Below are 20,642 nucleotides of genomic sequence, written 5' to 3' on the forward strand. Positions count from 1 at the left end.
GTTGTACTGTAATTGATGTTGATCCTAGCATGTGTGCAGGCTGCACTACAAATTAGGATGGAAAAGGTTATCATAATATTTAGCTAGTCTAATTTGTCAGCTGAACAACTTCCCAATGGAGAAATCTTGAACAGGAGGATATATTTTAAGTGAAAAGGAACGTTTTGAGGTGTACACTAATGTGGTTTCAACAAGCAAGTCCATGGGAGCTATAGTTCTCTGACAAAAGTTTTATGAACCTCTGGGTTTAGTCTTACCTTGTTTCTAAAATACCCAGTTCATATTGCTCAGTTCCATAATGTACAGTAGATTAATAATTATGTAATATGGTCATACACTATAAAAAAAATTCAACCCACTAAAATTGATAGCTTTCATTTAGTTGCTATACCTTACATTAAAGTGGTGTCAAAGTGGTAACCTGCTGCAGTGATGTGTTCATTGCACCTTTTAACCACTTTGAATTGAATTAATGAAAAAAAATCAAGTTGTAACTCTGAAAACATGACACATGAAAATGAAATGATTGTGACGGACACAAAAATGTTTCTAAATGACAAAGAACAAAAACAGTTTTGCAATATTCCAAAATATATGAATAATTGACTACAATAATTGTATTATTATTATTGAAGAGTTTTCTTTTCTTTTTTATTTGTTTACATATTTACTTGAATTAGCCTATGTATTTTCTCTTGGTTTGTCAAATCTGATCTTTATCAGTTTCTGTTTTGGCGTCCCCTAGCGCACCATCTAAACACTGTAATCATTGTTATAAGACAAAAACCTGCATTAAAAATGTATTGAACTTAAGTTAATTGGCAACGTTACTTAACATTTATTTTTGTTAAATATTTTACATGATCAGAATGTTTTTTTATTTTATTTTTTTAATTAGGCTAAAACCAAGCAATACATTAGTTGTTTTGGTGTACAAGGCAGTTTAGCATATCTCAGCATTTTATTTCATATTACGTGTATTTTATTCTTATTTTTAATTATGTACATTTTATTTTAGTAGGCTATTCAAATTAGCAAAATTTTATTCTTCGATCCATTCTATGTTGAGACCAACATCTCAGTGCAACATCATTATGTTTTTCTAACTGGCAGAATTTGACATTCGTTTTTCTAACATGTTTAATCTTTCTTTGAATATTCTCCGTTGCAGGAGCAGGGTTGATGAAGCTGTCGCGCGCGTAGCAGCACACAACTAAATGCACGTGCACATTTTGCAGATATAGCTGCCTGCCACGCGCAACTTGTTTTCACATAATCAAGATTTCAATTGATTACTCGTTTATGGTAGTCCAGTAGCGAGACATGTCTGATTCAAGGTACAAGCGATAAATGCCTACATAATGTCATGGATAACTAAAACATTGCTGACTAAATAGCCTAAGTCAATTAAAAACAAATAGGCCTAATATTAAATTGCCTACTTTTCACCAACGAATAACAATGGCCGCTATTTATATTTAGACTTTAACATTTCTGATTTAAAAACGATCGTTTGAAATGAATAGGCCTATCACACAAATAGAAATCAACTTAACTCTTTGACTCGTGAACTGAAAAGTCATTATTTCTTTTTTTCTTCACCGTCTGGTTTCATGTTTGCTGCTCAACACGGAATCGGGGAAAATATTTGCGTGTTTTGTCTGACAGAACCAAATAATTCAGACGTGCGAAACTATTTGTTTTCCTTTTGGTGAAATTGTCTGTGCCAGCGCAGCCACGATGAAGAAAAACGGAGTTACTACGGCAACAATCCTTTCAGGGTATATCTCTGTCTCTCTCCTTTTTTTCCGTTTTTTTTTTTTTTTTTAATATGCAATTGCAGAACATATGGTTACTCACTGTCAAAGCTGTGATTCTTCATTTGCATACTAACTATTTTCCGTGTACACATTCCCTAGAAAACATGTGCAACTCCAGCAGATAGATCGTATATGGGAGAAAAAAGACAAATGTGTTAATAAGAAATCTTTTAAGGCATAATTTAATATATTTATTGCTTTTATATTACTTGATTACTGTCCCTTCTTGTTCTAGAAAACGCACATATATTAAAAAGCTGTTTTAGCGCACTGTTAAGCCTAAGTTTCTTACTTTTTTATTTTTGAGAAATTAATGCAATTAGGCTAATGGCGCATGGTTAAAAGTTCTTGTAGTTGTTTATTTTAAAGACAGCAATTCAATCTCTTCCGATTGTGGACATTCTGTTGAAAGATTTAAAGACTTAATAAAATATTCGTTTAATGTAATACTCGCGTAAATTAATTTTCATTATCATAATTTTTTTTAGCTTAATGACAGGCTTGAACTGCACGGTTTTGATCTTGCCCATATAATTTTCTTACATTGTTTGAGTTTACTTTTTATATATTGTTGATGTAATTTATGCGTCACAATTAGTCGAATTTCTTGTTTTTTAATTATTATTTTTAATAAAAATTTAACAGTATTCAGTAGCATACATTTTGCTTTGGTTGTGTAACACCTGCACTATTGGCTCTATTCTCCATCTATTGTGGGGAGGAGTTTGGATGAGAAAGAGAAAAAACAGACTCAAATGATGCGTAACTCGATAGACAGCCCATCTGTAAGATTCTTCCCTTTCTTTCAGTCGCTACACGAGCTCGTCATCTCTTGTCCAGGAATAGGCTTCTGCTGGTGGGGTTGTGTAAATGATTCATAAACGCCGACTGCTGTTTCAGAATGGGATATTTTCTAATTAAACAGGAAAAAGTCAGAAAAAAGGAAGGAAAAACACATTTTGAGACGAGTTGATGATACCCTATAAGCCTTTGTAGACTAGCTATATCCCATGCAGGATGGGGGGAAATAGAAATTAGTGGGAGAGCCTGTATGGCTATAGGATAACAGACAAATGTCGCTCAAAATAAGACCATTTAATGTTTACATTAGCCTACATGTATAACCAAACTTTTCTGTTCATAAATCTTAACAGAAAAAAAACCACGAATGATTTTTTTTTTTAAATCCGTGTAGGCCTCATTTAAGTCATAATGGACTTTTAAAAACTGCCATATTTAATTTTTCGCGACAAGTTTTTTCAAGGGATAGCTAATAATTGTAACTTTGCTGACTATGATTAATGACAACAACAACAACAACAACAACAAAAACTCACCGTGTTGTTGAAAATCGTGACATTTAAAATCTAGTCTACGGCTTGTCCCCTCACGGCCTCTTTTTCAAACGCGAATAAATAAATAAATAGGCTATATATGGCGTCTATCACGACTTAAGTCTTTTTAAAATCACCCTCAAACTTTCCGTACTTAGGCAATAAAACATTTGTCGAATAGCCTATGCCATGACAAATCCAGTTCATTCCTTGATTTGAGTTGTTCTTACTATTGTTTTCAACGGTCTGTCCATCTAGTAAAATGTTGTATTGAGAGAGGTTTGTACTGTCCCACCGAGCCAACTTTTTTAGGCTTTCATGCTGCATAAGCATACAGCGCCATCTGTCGATTAGGAAGCACCTTTCCTGTGGGCAAATAACTCTTGATTTGAAGATGATGCAGCAGCGAGCCAAAAACACTAGAACACAGTATATGATCCTTTTTTAAGCACTATGGCTTTATCACTCACCTTTGGCCAGATATGGTCCAAACTGCCATTCTGTGACTTGCTCTCATTCCAACCCATAATTATTAATTATTCTAGTTAACATTTAATCAGCCTTTTGGACAGAACAGCTGATGAGTACATTAGTGTTGCACTTAAACGGGGAACACTGAAAGAAATACTCTGAAAATCTGTCATGAGCACATAATACTTTATGCATACACAACCAGCTGCACTTTATTATCCCAACATATCCGAAGAAAGCAAAAGGAAAAACATCTCCAGTCCACAGGCAGTGTTACTTTGCTCTTACACTTGCACAGAACACTAACATAACCAACCTCCAAAGTACCCCCCCCCCCCCCCACACACACACACGCACGCACGCACATAAACACAAAACCACATAGCAGAATAATTTAATATTAATAAGTTAATAAAAGGCTTTATAGGTTCATTTTATACTTCATTATTTTGTGAATTATACAAACAAATACTGTTGATAGTTTTTTTTTTTTCAACTGTCGTGCCATTTAAAGGCAAAATAATTAGAATAATAATAAATAATTTTATTCTCAGGTTAAGAACAAGATTTTTGATCGTAGTACTTTAAGTGCAGTTGTTTTGTTGTTGTAGTGATGTGTTATTATTATATATTTGGGTATGATTGTTTTTGTCTATGTAATGTATGGCTAGGTTGGCTTTTGTGGTTTAGGCACTGTGTGTTTAATGAAATTTGTGCTTGATCTGTAGTGTACTGTTAAATGAAATTGTGCAGTACTTCTGTTAGGAATTGTCAAGTCATTTACTGTTGACTTGAAGTGGTGATTTCGCAGTATAGAGTTGGCTTGAGTTCCGTCGTTGTGCCCTTAAAGGGGCAGGCAGCAATTTACAGAACACTGACTCTGTCGCTGAGCAGGCCCATCACAAGCTCGTCAGACTCCGCCTCTTCACGGACATCGGCGTGAGGGTTGATTAAGTGGGCTGGGTACTGAAGACCATTTTGTTCTGCAAAATGCTCCCAGCGCAAATCATCGCTTTCGTGGGTGATATATCGCTCCTGCATTTTACACTCCAGAGTCCGCAGGTCCAGCCACATTTGGTAGTCCTGACATAAAGATATATATTTTTAGGGATCAAAAACGTTCCACACTGCTAAAAAAATAGGGAAAATTAAGAAATAATAATCCTTGTGACAAAACGACTGCAGCTAATAAAACATTAATGAAATAAAAGGTCACTTTAGAGTACAGTTTCATTACTATTTAACTCATTAAATACATTTTTTAAAACGTGCACTTTATAATAATGTCAAATTAAAAAGTACATTTTAAATCATTGTTTAAATATATTTTTTTGTACTGAAGCACAGGTGCTTGATTATCATTTTAACTGTAGTGTGTTATTCATTATTACATTTAAAGTCAACATATCTGAAATGTATTAAATTACAACTTCTCCATTATAATTATATTTCTATGTATGACATTCAAGTTTTAATAAGAATGTTATTAGCATATTTAATTTGACCATAAATGCTTGACAGCACATTCGCTAGTGCACTTTAATCAAATTTAGAAGACAATTACTACATATATAGATATACTACTGAAGTAGGTCAAAAAGCACTCGAAAGTTCAGCTAACTGCATTTAATATTAATTGAAACTATCATGCACTTTCATTTAATTGCACAATTTAAATTTACATTATTAACATTAACAAATTATCATTTTGGACATTAACTGCAATTGCAATTAATGTCTGAAAACATTACATTCAGTTTGCTATTGTATATTTATTTATAGTACATTTAATGTCTTAGGTTCATTTTAACATGTAAAAATGACAAATTAAATGGGGTGGAAACGAGATATAGTAACATGATGAAAAAAAATTCATGCACTTGAACAATAACAGTATATATCTTTCTGATTATGAATAGATGTTGTAAACTTCTTTTGCAAGTTCCCTACTATCAAATGCTCATCTATGCATGTAAGAACTGATTACGACTCAATTAATCATTGGCACTGGAATGGTTATTATCGCCTTGTTAAGATGTTAATATTCTCTATATGGGGTAACTCCACTCCTATTTCAGTTGCCTAATGTGTCTGTGAGGGGAAAAAACAGAACGTTTTTTTTTTGTATGTATATCATATATATATATTTTTTTCATTATCTACTAACCTGTAACCAGGGATGGCTGAGAGACTTGTCCACACTGTAGCGCTTCCTCATTTTGACTTGCAGCAGGTTATTAATGAGGTCAATTGCTGTAACAACAAAACGGGTTGTCAGTGACCAGGCTTTGGTGGAAAACCTGAAGGATTTTGTGTCCAGAGGGATAATGAGCAAAACCAACATCACGTTAACATTATTTCAGGGGTCACAAATTTCCGAGACGCTCCAAAGTTTCTTAACCTTGAGGCCCCTGCGCTTTAGTCTGAGGGATCGTTGGGCATTATACACATGAATGGGTCGTAACAAAAATTGAGCACGCTCACACCAGTCTCTTTCTTTAACCCTTGCCCTCTCTTCTCTTCATCTTTTCTTTTCTCCTTCCTTCTCTTCCAACTCTCTCTCTTACACATTTAGACAGTTTACCAACAGCTTGGAAGCAGGGTAGTTACTACACATTAATTTAAAAAACAACAAAAACAACAATAGATAGATTTAATACATTATGAAAATGATCTATATTTAAATTATTTATTATATATATATATATTGAAAATTACAGAGAAAATGTACATGCTGTAAATCTATTGCAGTAAAACCAAATCTAACTTCTAACTTGTTCTGTAATTTCTCCCTTTGTTTTGCAACTTGTTTTAAAAAGCGTTTTTTAGATGCTCTTTGTTATGCCACTTAATTATTTTCACTTCACAGTAAACAGGAACAAATTCAATTAAAACGGTTAAAAAACAGAACGTGATTGTTAAAATGGCCATACTTGATACCAGCCAAACTATATAAATAAATAAAAGTCTTTGTGAATAATTTGTTCCAATTGCCAGCGTTCTTAAGTAAGTAAAGTGTGGTCTCTGGTTCTCTTGCTATTTTAATGAGGAAGAAAGAGGGCATTAGTAAATAAACAGGGTCAAAGGTGAGGGCATCAAAAATCTAGTTAAGGTAATGAGATGAAGGTCAATTCTATTCATACAGATTTTGCGCAGATTGCATATGACTTAAACGTAAATATTACCTATTCAAGACCTCAACTCTCTTGTTTTTTTTTCCTCTGGTCTTTACTCCTTTAATCCTGACCTAGATCATAAACCATGAGCCATGTAGGTGAGTTGAGGTCATCTATGCGTACAGTCAATTAGAACAACAGGAGCTTCAATAGTTTAACATCTGGGCGAATATCAGTAGCAGGCTGACTAGAAATAGCAGTACATAGGTCATATTTGTACATTAGCTAATGGAAGTTAATTCATAATAACTATCCAAATAAGGTTCTTCGCTTGTGAGATGGGATTCGCGACTGGATTACCACTTACATTTTTAAGGATTAACACACACATAACGGACTCTAAATCGCTTCCAGCTTAGAGAGGTTAATACAGCTAGCTTCTGACTTGTTTTAAATGGTTATCTCAGTATTTCAAAACCTTTCTAAATCTCTAATTTGGCGCCTTTCTTCTGTGGGATTTTTTTAAAACAGCTTTTGTCTATACAATGAAAGTCAACAGGGTCCAGAACAGCATCTCACCCTAATGACTTTCATTGTTGCTTGACCAAAAATTGTTTTATTTTCGAATATATTCTTTTGATGATGACCGAATTGAAATTTTCGGGTGAACTATCCCTTTAAACTTTACTTTGATTCCATGTTCCAAAGGAAGTTCACCCCAAAACTTACCCTCTGGGGTCACTGTTTTCCAGGGGTTGGGTGGGTACATGAAAGCAGCATTCTGGATTTGATCGTGAATGTCTTCATCCTCATTAAAGGGGAACGTTCCACTGAGACTGACGTAGACGATAACACCCACGGACCACATGTCCAGCGAGCGGTTGTAGCCCTTGTTCCGAAGCACCTCCGGGGCGAGGTACGCCGGGGTGCCTACCACCGAACGCCTAAAAGACTTCTCACCAATAATACGTGCAAAGCCGAAATCACACAGCTTCACCTGCAAGACAAACCAAGGAATAATGAGCTTTACAATAAGCAGACACCAGGAGGAACTGGCTATTTTACTCGACTAGGACTGAGATGCACAAAAGACCAAAAAAATAACATCCTTTTGTTCTGGAGCTAGCTTTTAACACCACAGACGTCGTAATGATCAGTTGTCACGGTTTGAACGAAAGTCAAGTGAAATTATCACCCAGTTGGATGTGGTTACAATGCATCTCCTGCTGATCTACACTTTCTACCTTTAAAACATTTGCTTAAGCACAGCAACAAGCGCCCGAGGAAACAGGACCGAGCTCAGATGTTGACAGCTCCAGTTCTGCTTCCACCTTTGCAAAATATTTGTAAATGACACGCAGTGATTTGTTTAGTATTCTTCCAAAATGTTTGCCCGCTCTCAAACAGTGAGTCATGTTTCTGCTTGAGAGCTTCCAGAGACAAGCTTGTGCAGTAGACAGAAGAAACAATGGGAGGATAATTTAGAAATCTTTCATTAGAATGTAGAGACACACACAACCCTGTGCCTCGAACACACCACGAGAACGCTATAATTACCATCTTTTATTCTTGCACATTTACAAAAACAGATCCATTTATGTTAATTTCGGTGTGGCCTCACTTCATTCAGATATTTCCTTTCTTTTTGTCGTCGCTTCTCGTTCTGTTCGGATTTTACTCACTTGTGGAAAAGAGTCAGCGGAGGCTAACAAAACATTCTCAGGTTTGAGATCACAGTGAACGATGTTTTTGAAGTGAAGGTGGCGGAGAGCGACGAGGATCTGGGAATAGAGCGGAACAGCATTGTAACTACAATACGGTGTAAAACAAAAGAAATTGTAAATGAAAATGCAAAACTTGACCATTTTTTACTTCAAATAATATTTATATGGGATTGAGTGTATACTGACTGTTACGTTGTGCGGTGCCTGTGAGATGTACCTGCGTAACGAGAAACTTGGTGATGCGTTCTGGCAGCCTTCCCTTCTCACTTGACAGTATCATCTCCAACATGTCGCCATGGAGCTTTTCCATGACAACAAAGACACGCTCTGGTGTCTCGAACATGCACTCGAGGTTGACAATGCCAGGATGGTGGAGGTTCTGCAGAAGACAAATATGACATCTATATTTAATTCTAAAATGACAAAATGCCAATATTGTAATATAGATGTTTAATCTAAATAAATTTGTACAAATTTGGATTTAATATGATTTTAATAATAATATTATGAATGTATTATATTCATTTGTTATTAGTAGTAGTAGTATTAAATGCACATTGCACATATTAAATACACACACACACACACACACATATACAGTACATTTATATTTATATTCTGACTATTAACTAGTTGTTTATTAGCATGCATATTATTTTGGATATTGGCTGATGATTAGTACTTATAAAGCATATATTAATGCCTTATTCCGCATGACCATGTTCTACATCCCTTAATCCTACCCAACACTAAAACCTAGCAACTACATTACAAACTATTAATGAGCAGTAATTAGGAGCAGTAACGAGGCAAAAGTCGTAGTTAATACTGTAGTTAGAATTAGACCCTAATCTAAAGTGTGGCTATATATATATATATATATATATATATATATATATATATATATATATATATATATATATATATATATATATATAGTGTACAGACACACAGACAGCAGTCTTTGTATTGCGAATGTTATTTCTGTGTTTACCTGAAGAATGGCAACTTCATTCCGCAGTTGACTTTCCTGCTTGGTGGGAAATCGCAGCTTATCTATGATCTTGATGGCAACATCTCTGCCTGTTTTCCTGTGTTTCCCTGCATTATATCAGAAAGGATGATGTGCATTTTTATCATTTATTTATTGGATGTGAAGTATGGCTATATTTAAATGGCCATTTACTGTAAATATTCAAATGCAGTTTATCCACGTTATACATTCATTGATCATTGAACTAGATTGTACCACATTTGTTCTGAAAATCTGTTCTGTATTTAAATATTTAAATACAGTAAAATATGCATTAAATATTCTCCTAGTATACAGATTCCAAAACATTTCCTCACTGGGTGCCCATGTCAAAGAACTCCCTGTAAATAGTCTGATACATTACCTCCATAGACAATGCCAAATTGCCCAGAGCCAAGTACTTCATCAGGGAAAATCTGATACACTGTGCTAATATCCTGTAAGAAAAACAGAAACAAAACGTAAACGTATGTGCCAAAATGGGCTGTTCCCAAAGCTCGGAAGCAATGCTTGATACATCAGATTTCTTTGGATCTACTATTTTTTTTGTACTGTAACAATGGCTGAATTCAAACCAGTAGCCTAAAGAGCTACAGTATTTCCACATCTCACTTGGACTCTGTTGGAAAGACTTGCGTAACCATGGCAACCCCATGGCCAAGCAGGTAATCAAAATAATCTCCAAGAGGCATTGTGTGTTTATATCACACTGGAACTCAAGGTTGCACTTATAGGCAAACCGACAAGAACGGTGAGCTCTTGCACACAGAAACAAAGCTTGAGAGATAAAGAATATGAGATATTTTTATATGTCTCCAAATATAAAAAAAGCATAAATGTTTACCACATTCTCCTGGATCTGGCAGTTGGATACAGAGATGCTAATGGAGACCTCTTCTGTTTGTGTGGGAAAAAAAACACAAGGAAAAAAAATCATTATGTATCTCATGTATTGAATGCCATAGCCTCAGATTTACACCTTTACTAATTTATTCTACCTGAAAAAGAAACACTTGACAATAAATAATTCATTAAAATCATGACATTTAAAATACGGCTTGTCGCCTCACAGCCTCGTTTTTAAAATCATCTCAAAGAAAACTCGATACAAATTAGAAATTAAACCTGCACGATACTGATGTGAGGGGGGGCCGTGTTTTTGTTAATTGAAATAAAATAAAATATAAATATTCAATGAAAAAGTCAAACTTAAACGAGAATTAGAACTGAAATAACTGAAATAAAATAAGAACCAAAAATGCTACAACTGAATTAAAAATGAATTTATATATATATATATATATATATATATATATATATATATATATATATATATATATATATATAAACAAATAAATGACAAAACAACAAAAATAATAAAAAATTAAACTAAAAATGTAAAATGAAAATATACAAATAAAATCAAATTCAAAATATTAATGAATACTATAATACTATATAAATAATACTAAAATAACACTGGGAGAGGCGAGCACACTTTTCATTGTTAGAATACAATATATCGCTGCAAGTATTTCATTTTTGTGTAAAAAAACTAGATTTAAGGTGCTCATTTTGCTGTATAATGCCATAAATGCCATAAAATAGTGAATTATCCCGAATGTCTGGATGTGATTTTATAGACATCGTTTCCACAAAAAAAAAAAAAAGCCAGTGTCCAGATATTTTCCTAACACAGTATCCCAAAAGCAGTGCATGAAATGAGTAGTATGTTCATGAAAATACTGCCAGTGGACATTTTACTATCCCATGAGGCCATGAGAGAGGAGTTGTCATATTTGCAAATAGCTGAAAATTGCAGCGCAGTTAATATTGCATGTCTCAAGGCAATGCCAATATGCCATATGTAGTATGCATGGATTGTATTCACACTACACTCCTGCATTCTTATAGAATGTATTTTAATAATGAGCAAGAAGGTGTTTTTCAAATGCACTACGACCTCGTACACAAATTTGGACACAGCTATAGTTGCCCTGCAGTTTTCTGGCAGAAGCAAAGTGTAAAATTTTACAAAGCCTAGAAAACTAGAAAGGGAATATTACAACTGCACTGCATTTCTGTATTCGTAGCGTTTTCCCCCTTGAGGACAAGCCCTTAAATGTTTCACCATGAAGTTCATACTGTGGAAGCTGTGATGGCCGACGTGAGATATGCCCTTGGCGATGACAGGCATAAGTGCATGCTGGATGGCCATCTCCCACATGCGGGCCACGTCCTGTCCCACGCCGCTAACAAGCACACTGCTTCCGTAGCCCGACGTAGCCAGGTTCTCTCCTACATAGTACACTAGAGTTGTTGTGGCAATCTCAAAGCAATGTGGGTTGGCACCCTCAGGGAGAAGGTTGAACGTTTTCGCTGGTTCCAGAGACAGCACCTCAGATAGAGGAATTTCCTGTTGAAGAGAGTCAAGACGTCTATCTGAAAGCTGAAACCTCAATGATATTGCAGAGACATGCCTGTGGATCTGATGTGTGCAGTGATCCATGAAACCTATCAAGACAAACTATCAATGTTCTCTAAAGAAATTATGAAAGCCCTCAAGATACTTCCTAGATTATTTTGTTAATGTGAGTTTCAAGTGTCAAACTTTATTTTTTGACCTAATAGTTGAAGTCACCTTATAGTATTTGCTCCCAGTGTCATTCTGGAACAGGGTAATGCACTTGCTGTCTAGTCTCCAGTAATGTCTCTTACGCTAGTGGGAAACAACAACAACAACAACAACAGATACTAGAAATGATCAGGTACAGAATGGAAAGTTCACTTGGTAATTCACACATGAATTCATAAGGTTTATAATGGAAACCCAGAGCACTTACCAATGTGTCTTTGCTGGTGAAATGTACAAGCCAGCCTTCTTTCATAACACTGCTGCTTTTCCTCTTGGTGTGTTTGACAGACTGAACTACCCGCATAAGTGGGATGTTGTTGCTGGTGGAAGGGCTTACAAACACAGTGACATGTCAAAACCTTCTAGAAAATGTCAATTGCAGGTCATGATGCATAGCATTCAAATACCTTTGCTGTTTAGTTACTATTTTTATTTTCTACTTGACCTCAAAGAAACAACGATAACAACATGTTTTAACTCAAATTGTTAGCCAGAACACTACAAGACTACTCGTAAGTTCAGTTTTTATTATTTTTGTTATATTTTTCCTGTTTGAGAATGTATTTTATGCATTTGTACTTAATATTAGGTACTTTTATTTTATAAAATCTCTGTTATACTGTAATAGTTACCCTACCGTTTAAAAAAAATAAGAAATTAATACTTTTATTCAGCAAGGATGCATTACATTAGTTACTTTCAATTCATCAAACAATGCTGAATGTATCACAGTTTCCACATAAATATTAAGCAATACAACTGTTTTCAATATTGATGATAAGAAATGATATTAGATGCATTAGAATGGTTTCTGAAAGATCATGTGACACTGAAGTCTGAAATAATGGCGATCACAGGAATATATTTCATTTTAAAATATATTAAATAGAAAACAATTTTACTGTATTTTTGATCAAATAAATGCAGCCTTGGTGAGCATAAGAGCATCTCACCAACCCTAGACTTTTGAACGGTAGTGTATATTTGCTCATTTATTTTGCATTTACTATATTTAGTCACTGACAGAGACCAGTTTTGGACTAAAGTCAACTATTTGTGGCGTTTGTTTTGTTAATAGGGCTTCTAGAGGTGTCGAGGAGCTACCTGATGATTCTGTTGGATTCATCTGGGTCTTGGTCTTGGAAATCTCCAAGCTCACCATGTCCAGCTTCCAAAAGAGCAGCGGAGTCTGCCACCAGAGACTCTTCCATGTCATCGTTAAGTGGACTATGTCTGTCCCCGTCATGGTCATCACAACCCTCCTCCATGACCACATCTGATTCAGCACCAGGACTTAACAGATCTATGAGCAATAAGAAGAAGAAGGGGATTGGAGTGAACAGGAAAGTAAAGCATGGCAAGACAATGTAAGTCACGTGATGTATGTGTGTAAAAAAGCTGTCAGTTTAACACCACCAACGCTAGAAAGCAGAACTTGAAAATGAGCAGTTTTGAACTTCCATTCAGAAAAGTACAGAGTTAATAATATTATATATATAAATAAGGGATATTACAATAGAGTCCCTTTTGCAGTTATATCATTGTTCTTTAGCCTTTACATAAAATGTTGTGCTTACTATAAATTTGCAGAAAGAAATTCCTTCTTTTGTTTTTGCTCTGGTATTATAACTAATAATATAAATTACTGATAATATCAATTTTAGGTTAATCGGTTTCAGTGATATAAACAAACCGGTTCAGTCTTACAACATTACCCCGTTTTTTTCATCTGAGCACACTGTTATGTATTGAGTATGATGTTCACATAGCATTTAATGTTTAGTGAGATAAATATTGTTGTTTTTGTCATGAAAATGCAGTGTTGATCATTGATTGGCATGAAGACTAAAGTTAGACTTGCCTCCGTTTCTTGACACCTCTCCGAGGCAGTTGTTTGGCACTTTGGGTGCACATCTTTTATGGCAGTTAAATTTGCAATCTGTGACGGTGTGAGGGGAAAAAAGAGTAGAGAAGAATGACAGAGCGACAGAGAGAGGGAGAAAGAGTTAAAGGGGGGGAGTGAGGGAGAGAGTTTACTACCAATCTGGCACATAAACATATGAGTTCCTGTTGTGCCGGTGGCTGACAGGCTGAGACCTCGCACATTGAACACATGAACATTAAAGCTGTTTGTAACAGCCCAGCCAACTGCACTCTTTACCGCTTGGCACATGGCATATATTCCCTTTACACAAACACATTGTATATAAAAGCGGCTGTTGTGTCACTGTATATTTATGTTCTGTTCTAGATGACACAAAAGGATCAACAAATTCTATGATCTGTTAAACTGTACGGTGTTATCAGAATGTAGGATCTGTAAAGCAAGCATAAATACATTAAATATTGGCGCCTAATAGACTAAGGATAGGCTATGTTTGGAATACTACACTTACTATTTTTGCAACATGCATTACGGTATGTACTACTGTGCCATATGCAAATTTTAATTATACATGGAATGCTACATTTTATTGACTACGTTTGCCAGAATGGCAAACACAACCATAGCGCACCATTTTAACATCTCTATTGCTATTGACTATTTAATAGTATTGCCAAAGTTTAGAATTTATTTTTATGCTAAACTGGATTAAAATAAACTGAATTTATTTCCAGCATGCACTAAATTAAACATTCAAGTATTTTTGTATGCCAGAAATAGTAAGTTGTATGCTAATATGCTATTTTTAATTAGGCCAATATTTGCATAATAATACTGTTTCATATTTTATGTTGAAAAAAAATACTATGCACTAAATGAAACATTCAACATGAAGTATTTTATATGGCAGAAATAGTAAGCTTTATGCTATTTCAAATTAAGCTAGAGCTTCACAATTAATTGTTAAAAGACCGCGTTCTCGATTCAAACACCCATGCGATCTTATTCCTAAATGACAACAATTCGGCTATGTCTATTAAACCTTTGACAAGTATGATCATAGCGATTCAAATCTGTGTGCCAGAGAGCAGTTGACATGTTGCAGTATGAAACAGCTTCACAAAAAATGTCTTCAACCTCAAAGTATTATTATTTCTGTGTTACAATAATTCAAATTATCACAGAAATACTGGGATTAAAGTTTATAGTATAGATGCTTCAAATAAGGATTATATGATAGGATAGAATATGGGATCATCATTAAACCAGTAGGTGGCGACAAGTGACTGTTAAAAACTGTATTTGTCATTGAATAATTCAAGAGATTCGTTCAATTTTGTTCAACATTTTGTCAGAACCTCTAGTAAATGACATGTTTTGTTGTTGTTGTTTGTTTAGTGGTCTATTCAGAATCGTGGGAGAATCATGATCTCTATTTTAAACAAACAAAAAAATGATGATTCTCAATTTATCCAAAATCGTCCAGGATTAAATTCAACCAATATTTGCATAGTCAAATTCTTTCATATTATAGTTTAAAAAAAAAGAAAAATAGTAGTCAGTATACAGTATATTTTGTGCAGTATACATTTAGCTAGTATTCCATTTTGAACACAGCCCTGTACTGAGCTTCATTATCTGTCTAATACAATGCAAAACGTCATATCTGCTGGAGATATTATAGTGAATATTATATTAAACACATTTGTGTACTTGTTGTAATTTGTGTAATTAGTTTTATGGATTTTGTGAATAAACTGCAATGTTAATTTGAGAAAGTAATGAGTCACAGCAATTAGTGACCATTATCCAATGTAAGCTCAGATGAGTTAATAAAAATTTTATTACAAAGAATTCAAATTACATGGAAACATCTGGATCAGAGGGGATTTAGTCGAGGCACATTAATATGCAAAGCAATAAGATACTAAAACAATTACTGTAAGACAATAAAGACAATCATTTCACAGCCGTAGCTTAAAAATGTTAAAGGAGAACTCCGGTCAATTTTAACATTGAGCTCATTTTTAAATTTTGAGTGCTGTCAATACAGAGAACAACGACAAAAATCGGTGTTGCCTACACCGTGTTATCCTCTGCCATGTGAGTGATTCCTTCAGAGTGATCACGGGTGAATCTGACTGCAGTAGATGTGAAAGATATGTATAAAAATGATGTTATTTCAGCCAGCGCACATACCTGTATTTATATCCTGTTTTTGGTCGAAGGCCATAGTAATCGATTGTCGAGTTCACACGCATAGGTTTAGTTACCTATGATCACGCGTGTGAACTCGACAATCGATTACTATGGACTTCGACCGAAAACAGGATGTAAACACAGGTATGTGCGCTGGCTGAAATAACATCATTTTTATTCATATCTTTCACATCTACTGCAGTCAGATTCACCCGTGTTCACTCTGAAGGAATCACTCACATTAGATGTGCACTTGTAATGACACATCAAGGATGTTAAGAGGCTAAAAGCAGGTTTAAAACTTGCCCCATTGAAGTCAACAGGGTGCAAATTTTAAAAAGAGGATAACACGGTGTAGGCAACAACGATTTTTGTCGTTGTTCTCTGTACTGACAGCACTCCAAATTTACAAAAAAAATTAGCTCAATGTTAAAATTGACCGGAGTTCTCCTTTAAGGATAAGCTCCTACCTTTGCACTGTAGACCCTGACGGAAGAGGCCCTTGAGGAGCTTCTTGCAGTGCTGGCAAACGGTGGGGCGTGTGTATGAATGGATGACTAATGTGTGTGGCACCTTCACTTTAGACAGCAGGATCTTGTCTAACTCTATTGGCCGACCTATATAGGACTGAGAGTTGGAGCGGCCTCTTCCAGGAAAGATGTCTGATGGTGTTTTTTGCTGTGGACAAATAATATAGATTGTAATGTAGAAATTCTATGTAAGAAATATAGGACATCCGCACAACACAAGGGCTATATGTCACCGGTTCGACTGTGATCTCGGTACATAAGTATTTTTCATAAATGTCAGGTCAGGTTAAGTGTCGCACTTATATTGGGGCAAGTTGTCACATTATGAATTTGTATGTTATGAAGGGAACACTTTAGTTTAGGGTCCAATTCTCACTATTAACTAGTTGCTTATTTGCATGCATATTACTAGAATACTGGCTGTTTATTATTACTTATAAAGCACATATTAATGCCTTATTCTGCATGACCATATCCTACATCCCTTAATCCTACCCAACACCTAAACTTAACAACTAAAAGTCATAGATATTAGTGAGAATTGGACCCTAAACTAAAGTGTGACCGTAATGAATTATATAATTATTTACATTTTTGTTCATCAAACAAATTGTTTGATATTTTTGTGCAGTAACTTTTACATTTTTGCATAGTTTTAGGTTTTATAATTGTTTTACTGTGTGCATTTTGCTGAAAAGCCTATAATACAGTATAACAGCAGCAGCTTCCACTGTGACAACTTACCCCCATATAGTGTGACAATTGGGGCATGTTGTCACAAAAAACAACAGTATCTTTTTTTTTCTTGGGCAATATTTAAATGTTTAACAGATTTTAGCCAATATTTTAAGTTATGTATTCATACAGAAATTAACTTCCAAAAATAAACCATGTAGAAAATTGTAAAAAAAATTTTTTTTAGATCAAACCTATGACTGCTTTTTAGTGATATATCATGCAAAGGTTAAATAACAAAGGTAAATAGAGAGGATTACTTTGTCACACAGGTTCTCTGGTATTATTAACACGAGCCAAGTCAGCACCACCCTGCTCTCGATTAGGTGAACAAAAACACAAAGGTCCTACGAGGTTCATGCTGAGGGAGATTGTTGTATATGCTGAGCTTTGATGAATTTGCATCAACTCAGAACAACAACTTTCTCATCAAGCTGATCTTTAATGTGCTGCTGATTGGCAAAGATGCAGATGTCTTACCACCTGTTGTGAATAGATCTGACATCACGCAGGTGTGCATAATCAACTATTCAATGTGCTCTAAAGAAAGAAAATGATCAATAGCTTCCTGTTGCCATGTTGTACACTTCACCAAAGGCCTTAAGAAAGGTAAGGTAATCGTACAGATGCAGATCATTTGCTGTAACCTGTCTTAGGTGTAGGGAACAGATTAGAGAGCAGCTAACAGATGTTTGATTCTGCCGTCAACAGCCGATTAACAGTTTTCTTCAAACAAACTACATGTGTACCACAACATTTATGTTGTCAGGTTAAAATGTCTTAACCTCTTAGAGAAAAGAATGACATGTCTGACTCACTAAATTTTAAAGGAGTAAACACTCAGAACTCAGGTTCACTGTAAATGGGGCAGCAAAAGATAATTAGACAGATAAATATAAAAACTGAATATATTTTTTAATATATATGTATATAAAACACTTTTATTCAGCAAGGATGCTTTTAATAGAGCAACAATGATGGTACAAACATTTAAATTGTCACAAAAGATTTCTTTTTCAAATAAATGCTGTTCTTTTGAACTTTCTGCTAATCAGAGAGTCCTAAAACATTTTTATCATGGTTTCGATGATTTTGATCAAAATGATTTCTAAAGAATCATGTCACCCTGAAGACTGGAGTAAAGGTTGCTGAAAATTCAGCTTTGCTATCACAGAAATAAATTACATTTTAAAACAGATTCAAATAGAAAACGGTTATTATTTCACAATATTACTGTTTTTACAATATTGTGTTTTTTGATCAAATTAATGCAGCCTTGGTGAGCATAAAAGATTTTCTTTAGATTTTGTGGTAGTGTGTATGGTGTGTGTTTATTCCATATTTATATATAAAATATATAGTATAGTCAAAGATATTCAAACAGTAAATATTAATAGTAGATGCTTTTCTCTATCACCCCTTTATCAAACAGATTTCATTTTTTCATGTTGCATTAAAACAGGGGGTGTATGACAGACAAAATATCATAAGGAGGTTAGTCAAAGCTGAATTAGTTAGTGCCTACCTCCATGCTAGGACTGACAGGAGACTGGGCAGGAATGAAAGGATGTGTGGGGAGAGGTAGAGAGAGACAGACAGAGATTGAGTAGTGTTAATAAACAGGACACACATGCAGTGGTAGCATAGGGTCAACAAACGGGCCAAATCTACCATCTATATCAATAACATCGGAGATTATTAGGGCAAAACCTGTTGTATTTATAAGATTGATATGGTCTGTATTTTATATTTGGACACTTATATTTGAGTATTCTATATTTTGTGACTAAGGGAGGGAACATCTGATATAATGTGCTGTGGATCTGATTTTGACATCAAACTCACCAGTAAAGCTTCATCAGAGGTGCTGGGAGACCGTTCAGCAGACACAGAGCGAGTGTTGGTCAGGCCGGTGAGGGACACGTTAGATAGTCGACGTTTACGGATGCCACTGCAGTTGTTTGGGATTTTAAAGGCACACCGTTTGTGGTAGTTCAGCCCACAGCCTAACACAAAGATAGTGACAAAAGATGATCACATTGTGGTCTGTTTCTCCCTCTAATGTAATGCTGACACAAGTTTAGTGGAATGTTTAGACATTTACCTTCACACTTAAGCCCTTGCCTCACTAAACCCCACAGCATCTCTCCACAGTGATCACAGAACGCTGGAGCTCGATATGAGTGAACGAACAGAGCGTGAGGTCTGATCTGAAAATCCTCCACGGTAGCTGAAGCTGAAAGTTTAAAACAAAAAAATTAACAGCAAAATGTCAATTTCATACATAATTGGTTTTACATTTACATTAGATTTTTTTGTGTCCCCAAAAATAATTTTGTGTCCACCCCTGTTAGTATTTTGTAATATCCCTTTAAAAAAGCCAGGTTCCTTAATGACATCATCCTCCGTGAAGTGACATCATTTCATCACATTAACATTGGATTTGATTAATTCTGTGACGTTTTGTTCAGCTGGTTTGTCTCGCTTTATTATCGTTAACTAAAACTAAAAGCATAAAAAGCACTACTTGAAATAAAATATCTATTTTTTCAAAATGTAAAAGTTGCCAAGGCAATATTTCTATAAACATAAAAATAATCATCATCAAAATGACTAAAACTTTAAAAGTAAAATGAATTCAAATTATATTAATGGATTCTAATTTAAAATATTAACAAAAACTATACTAAAATATTACAAAAATGATACTAAAATAACACAACCTGTATATAAACTTACACAAAAGCAAAAGATGGTTAAATATACTGTATTAAAAGTGACTTAAGATTAAAATAGGTTGACATTCTCATAAATTCTAACTTTAGCTCTTTATTTTCACCCTGTAAGGCACACAGCTAATAAGCAAATAACCAAGCTGTAATTAATAAAGTGCCTGAGCTTGTGCCTGATTTCTGTGCTGTAGACTTTCATAAAAATATGAATATGAATATAAAAATATGTCCTTAAATTACAACACAGGCTTTTAAAGGGTAATGAATAGCATGAATGACCCCTGTGCCTTGCTCAAGAGCACAGTAATATTATTTAAAACATATATTATGTTGTTATATTATATATTAATTATGGAAAAACAAATTGTGCAAAAAGAAATGCTGAAAGAAACTGGATGGTTAAGAGAGAGGTTTGAGACACAATTAAG

General features: G+C 34.8%; 1 protein-coding gene across 1 annotated transcript; it reads right to left on the bottom strand.

The window, feature by feature from the left end:
• Positions 1 to 4,489: 4,489 nt before the first annotated feature.
• prkd1 (protein kinase D1) lies at positions 4,490 to 19,641 on the bottom strand (the record flags this gene model as incomplete). The annotated part of the gene is made up of 17 exons (XM_081393919.1): positions 19,587 to 19,641; positions 19,328 to 19,488; positions 19,008 to 19,031; positions 16,688 to 16,895; positions 13,995 to 14,072; positions 13,238 to 13,436; positions 12,342 to 12,465; positions 12,140 to 12,217; positions 11,644 to 11,914; positions 10,343 to 10,395; positions 9,863 to 9,935; positions 9,460 to 9,566; positions 8,683 to 8,844; positions 8,424 to 8,522; positions 7,471 to 7,738; positions 5,793 to 5,878; positions 4,490 to 4,708 (listed from the first exon to the last, which is right to left on the bottom strand). The coding sequence occupies exons 1-17, from the start codon at positions 19,624 to 19,626 to the stop codon at positions 4,490 to 4,492; spliced, it is 2,250 nt and encodes a 749-aa protein (XP_081250045.1). The 5' UTR covers positions 19,627 to 19,641.
• Positions 19,642 to 20,642: the final 1,001 nt, after the last annotated feature.

Source organism: Scardinius erythrophthalmus, assembly GCF_964197995.2.
Source record: "Scardinius erythrophthalmus genome assembly, chromosome: 19".
Lineage (NCBI taxonomy): Eukaryota > Metazoa > Chordata > Actinopteri > Cypriniformes > Leuciscidae > Scardinius > Scardinius erythrophthalmus.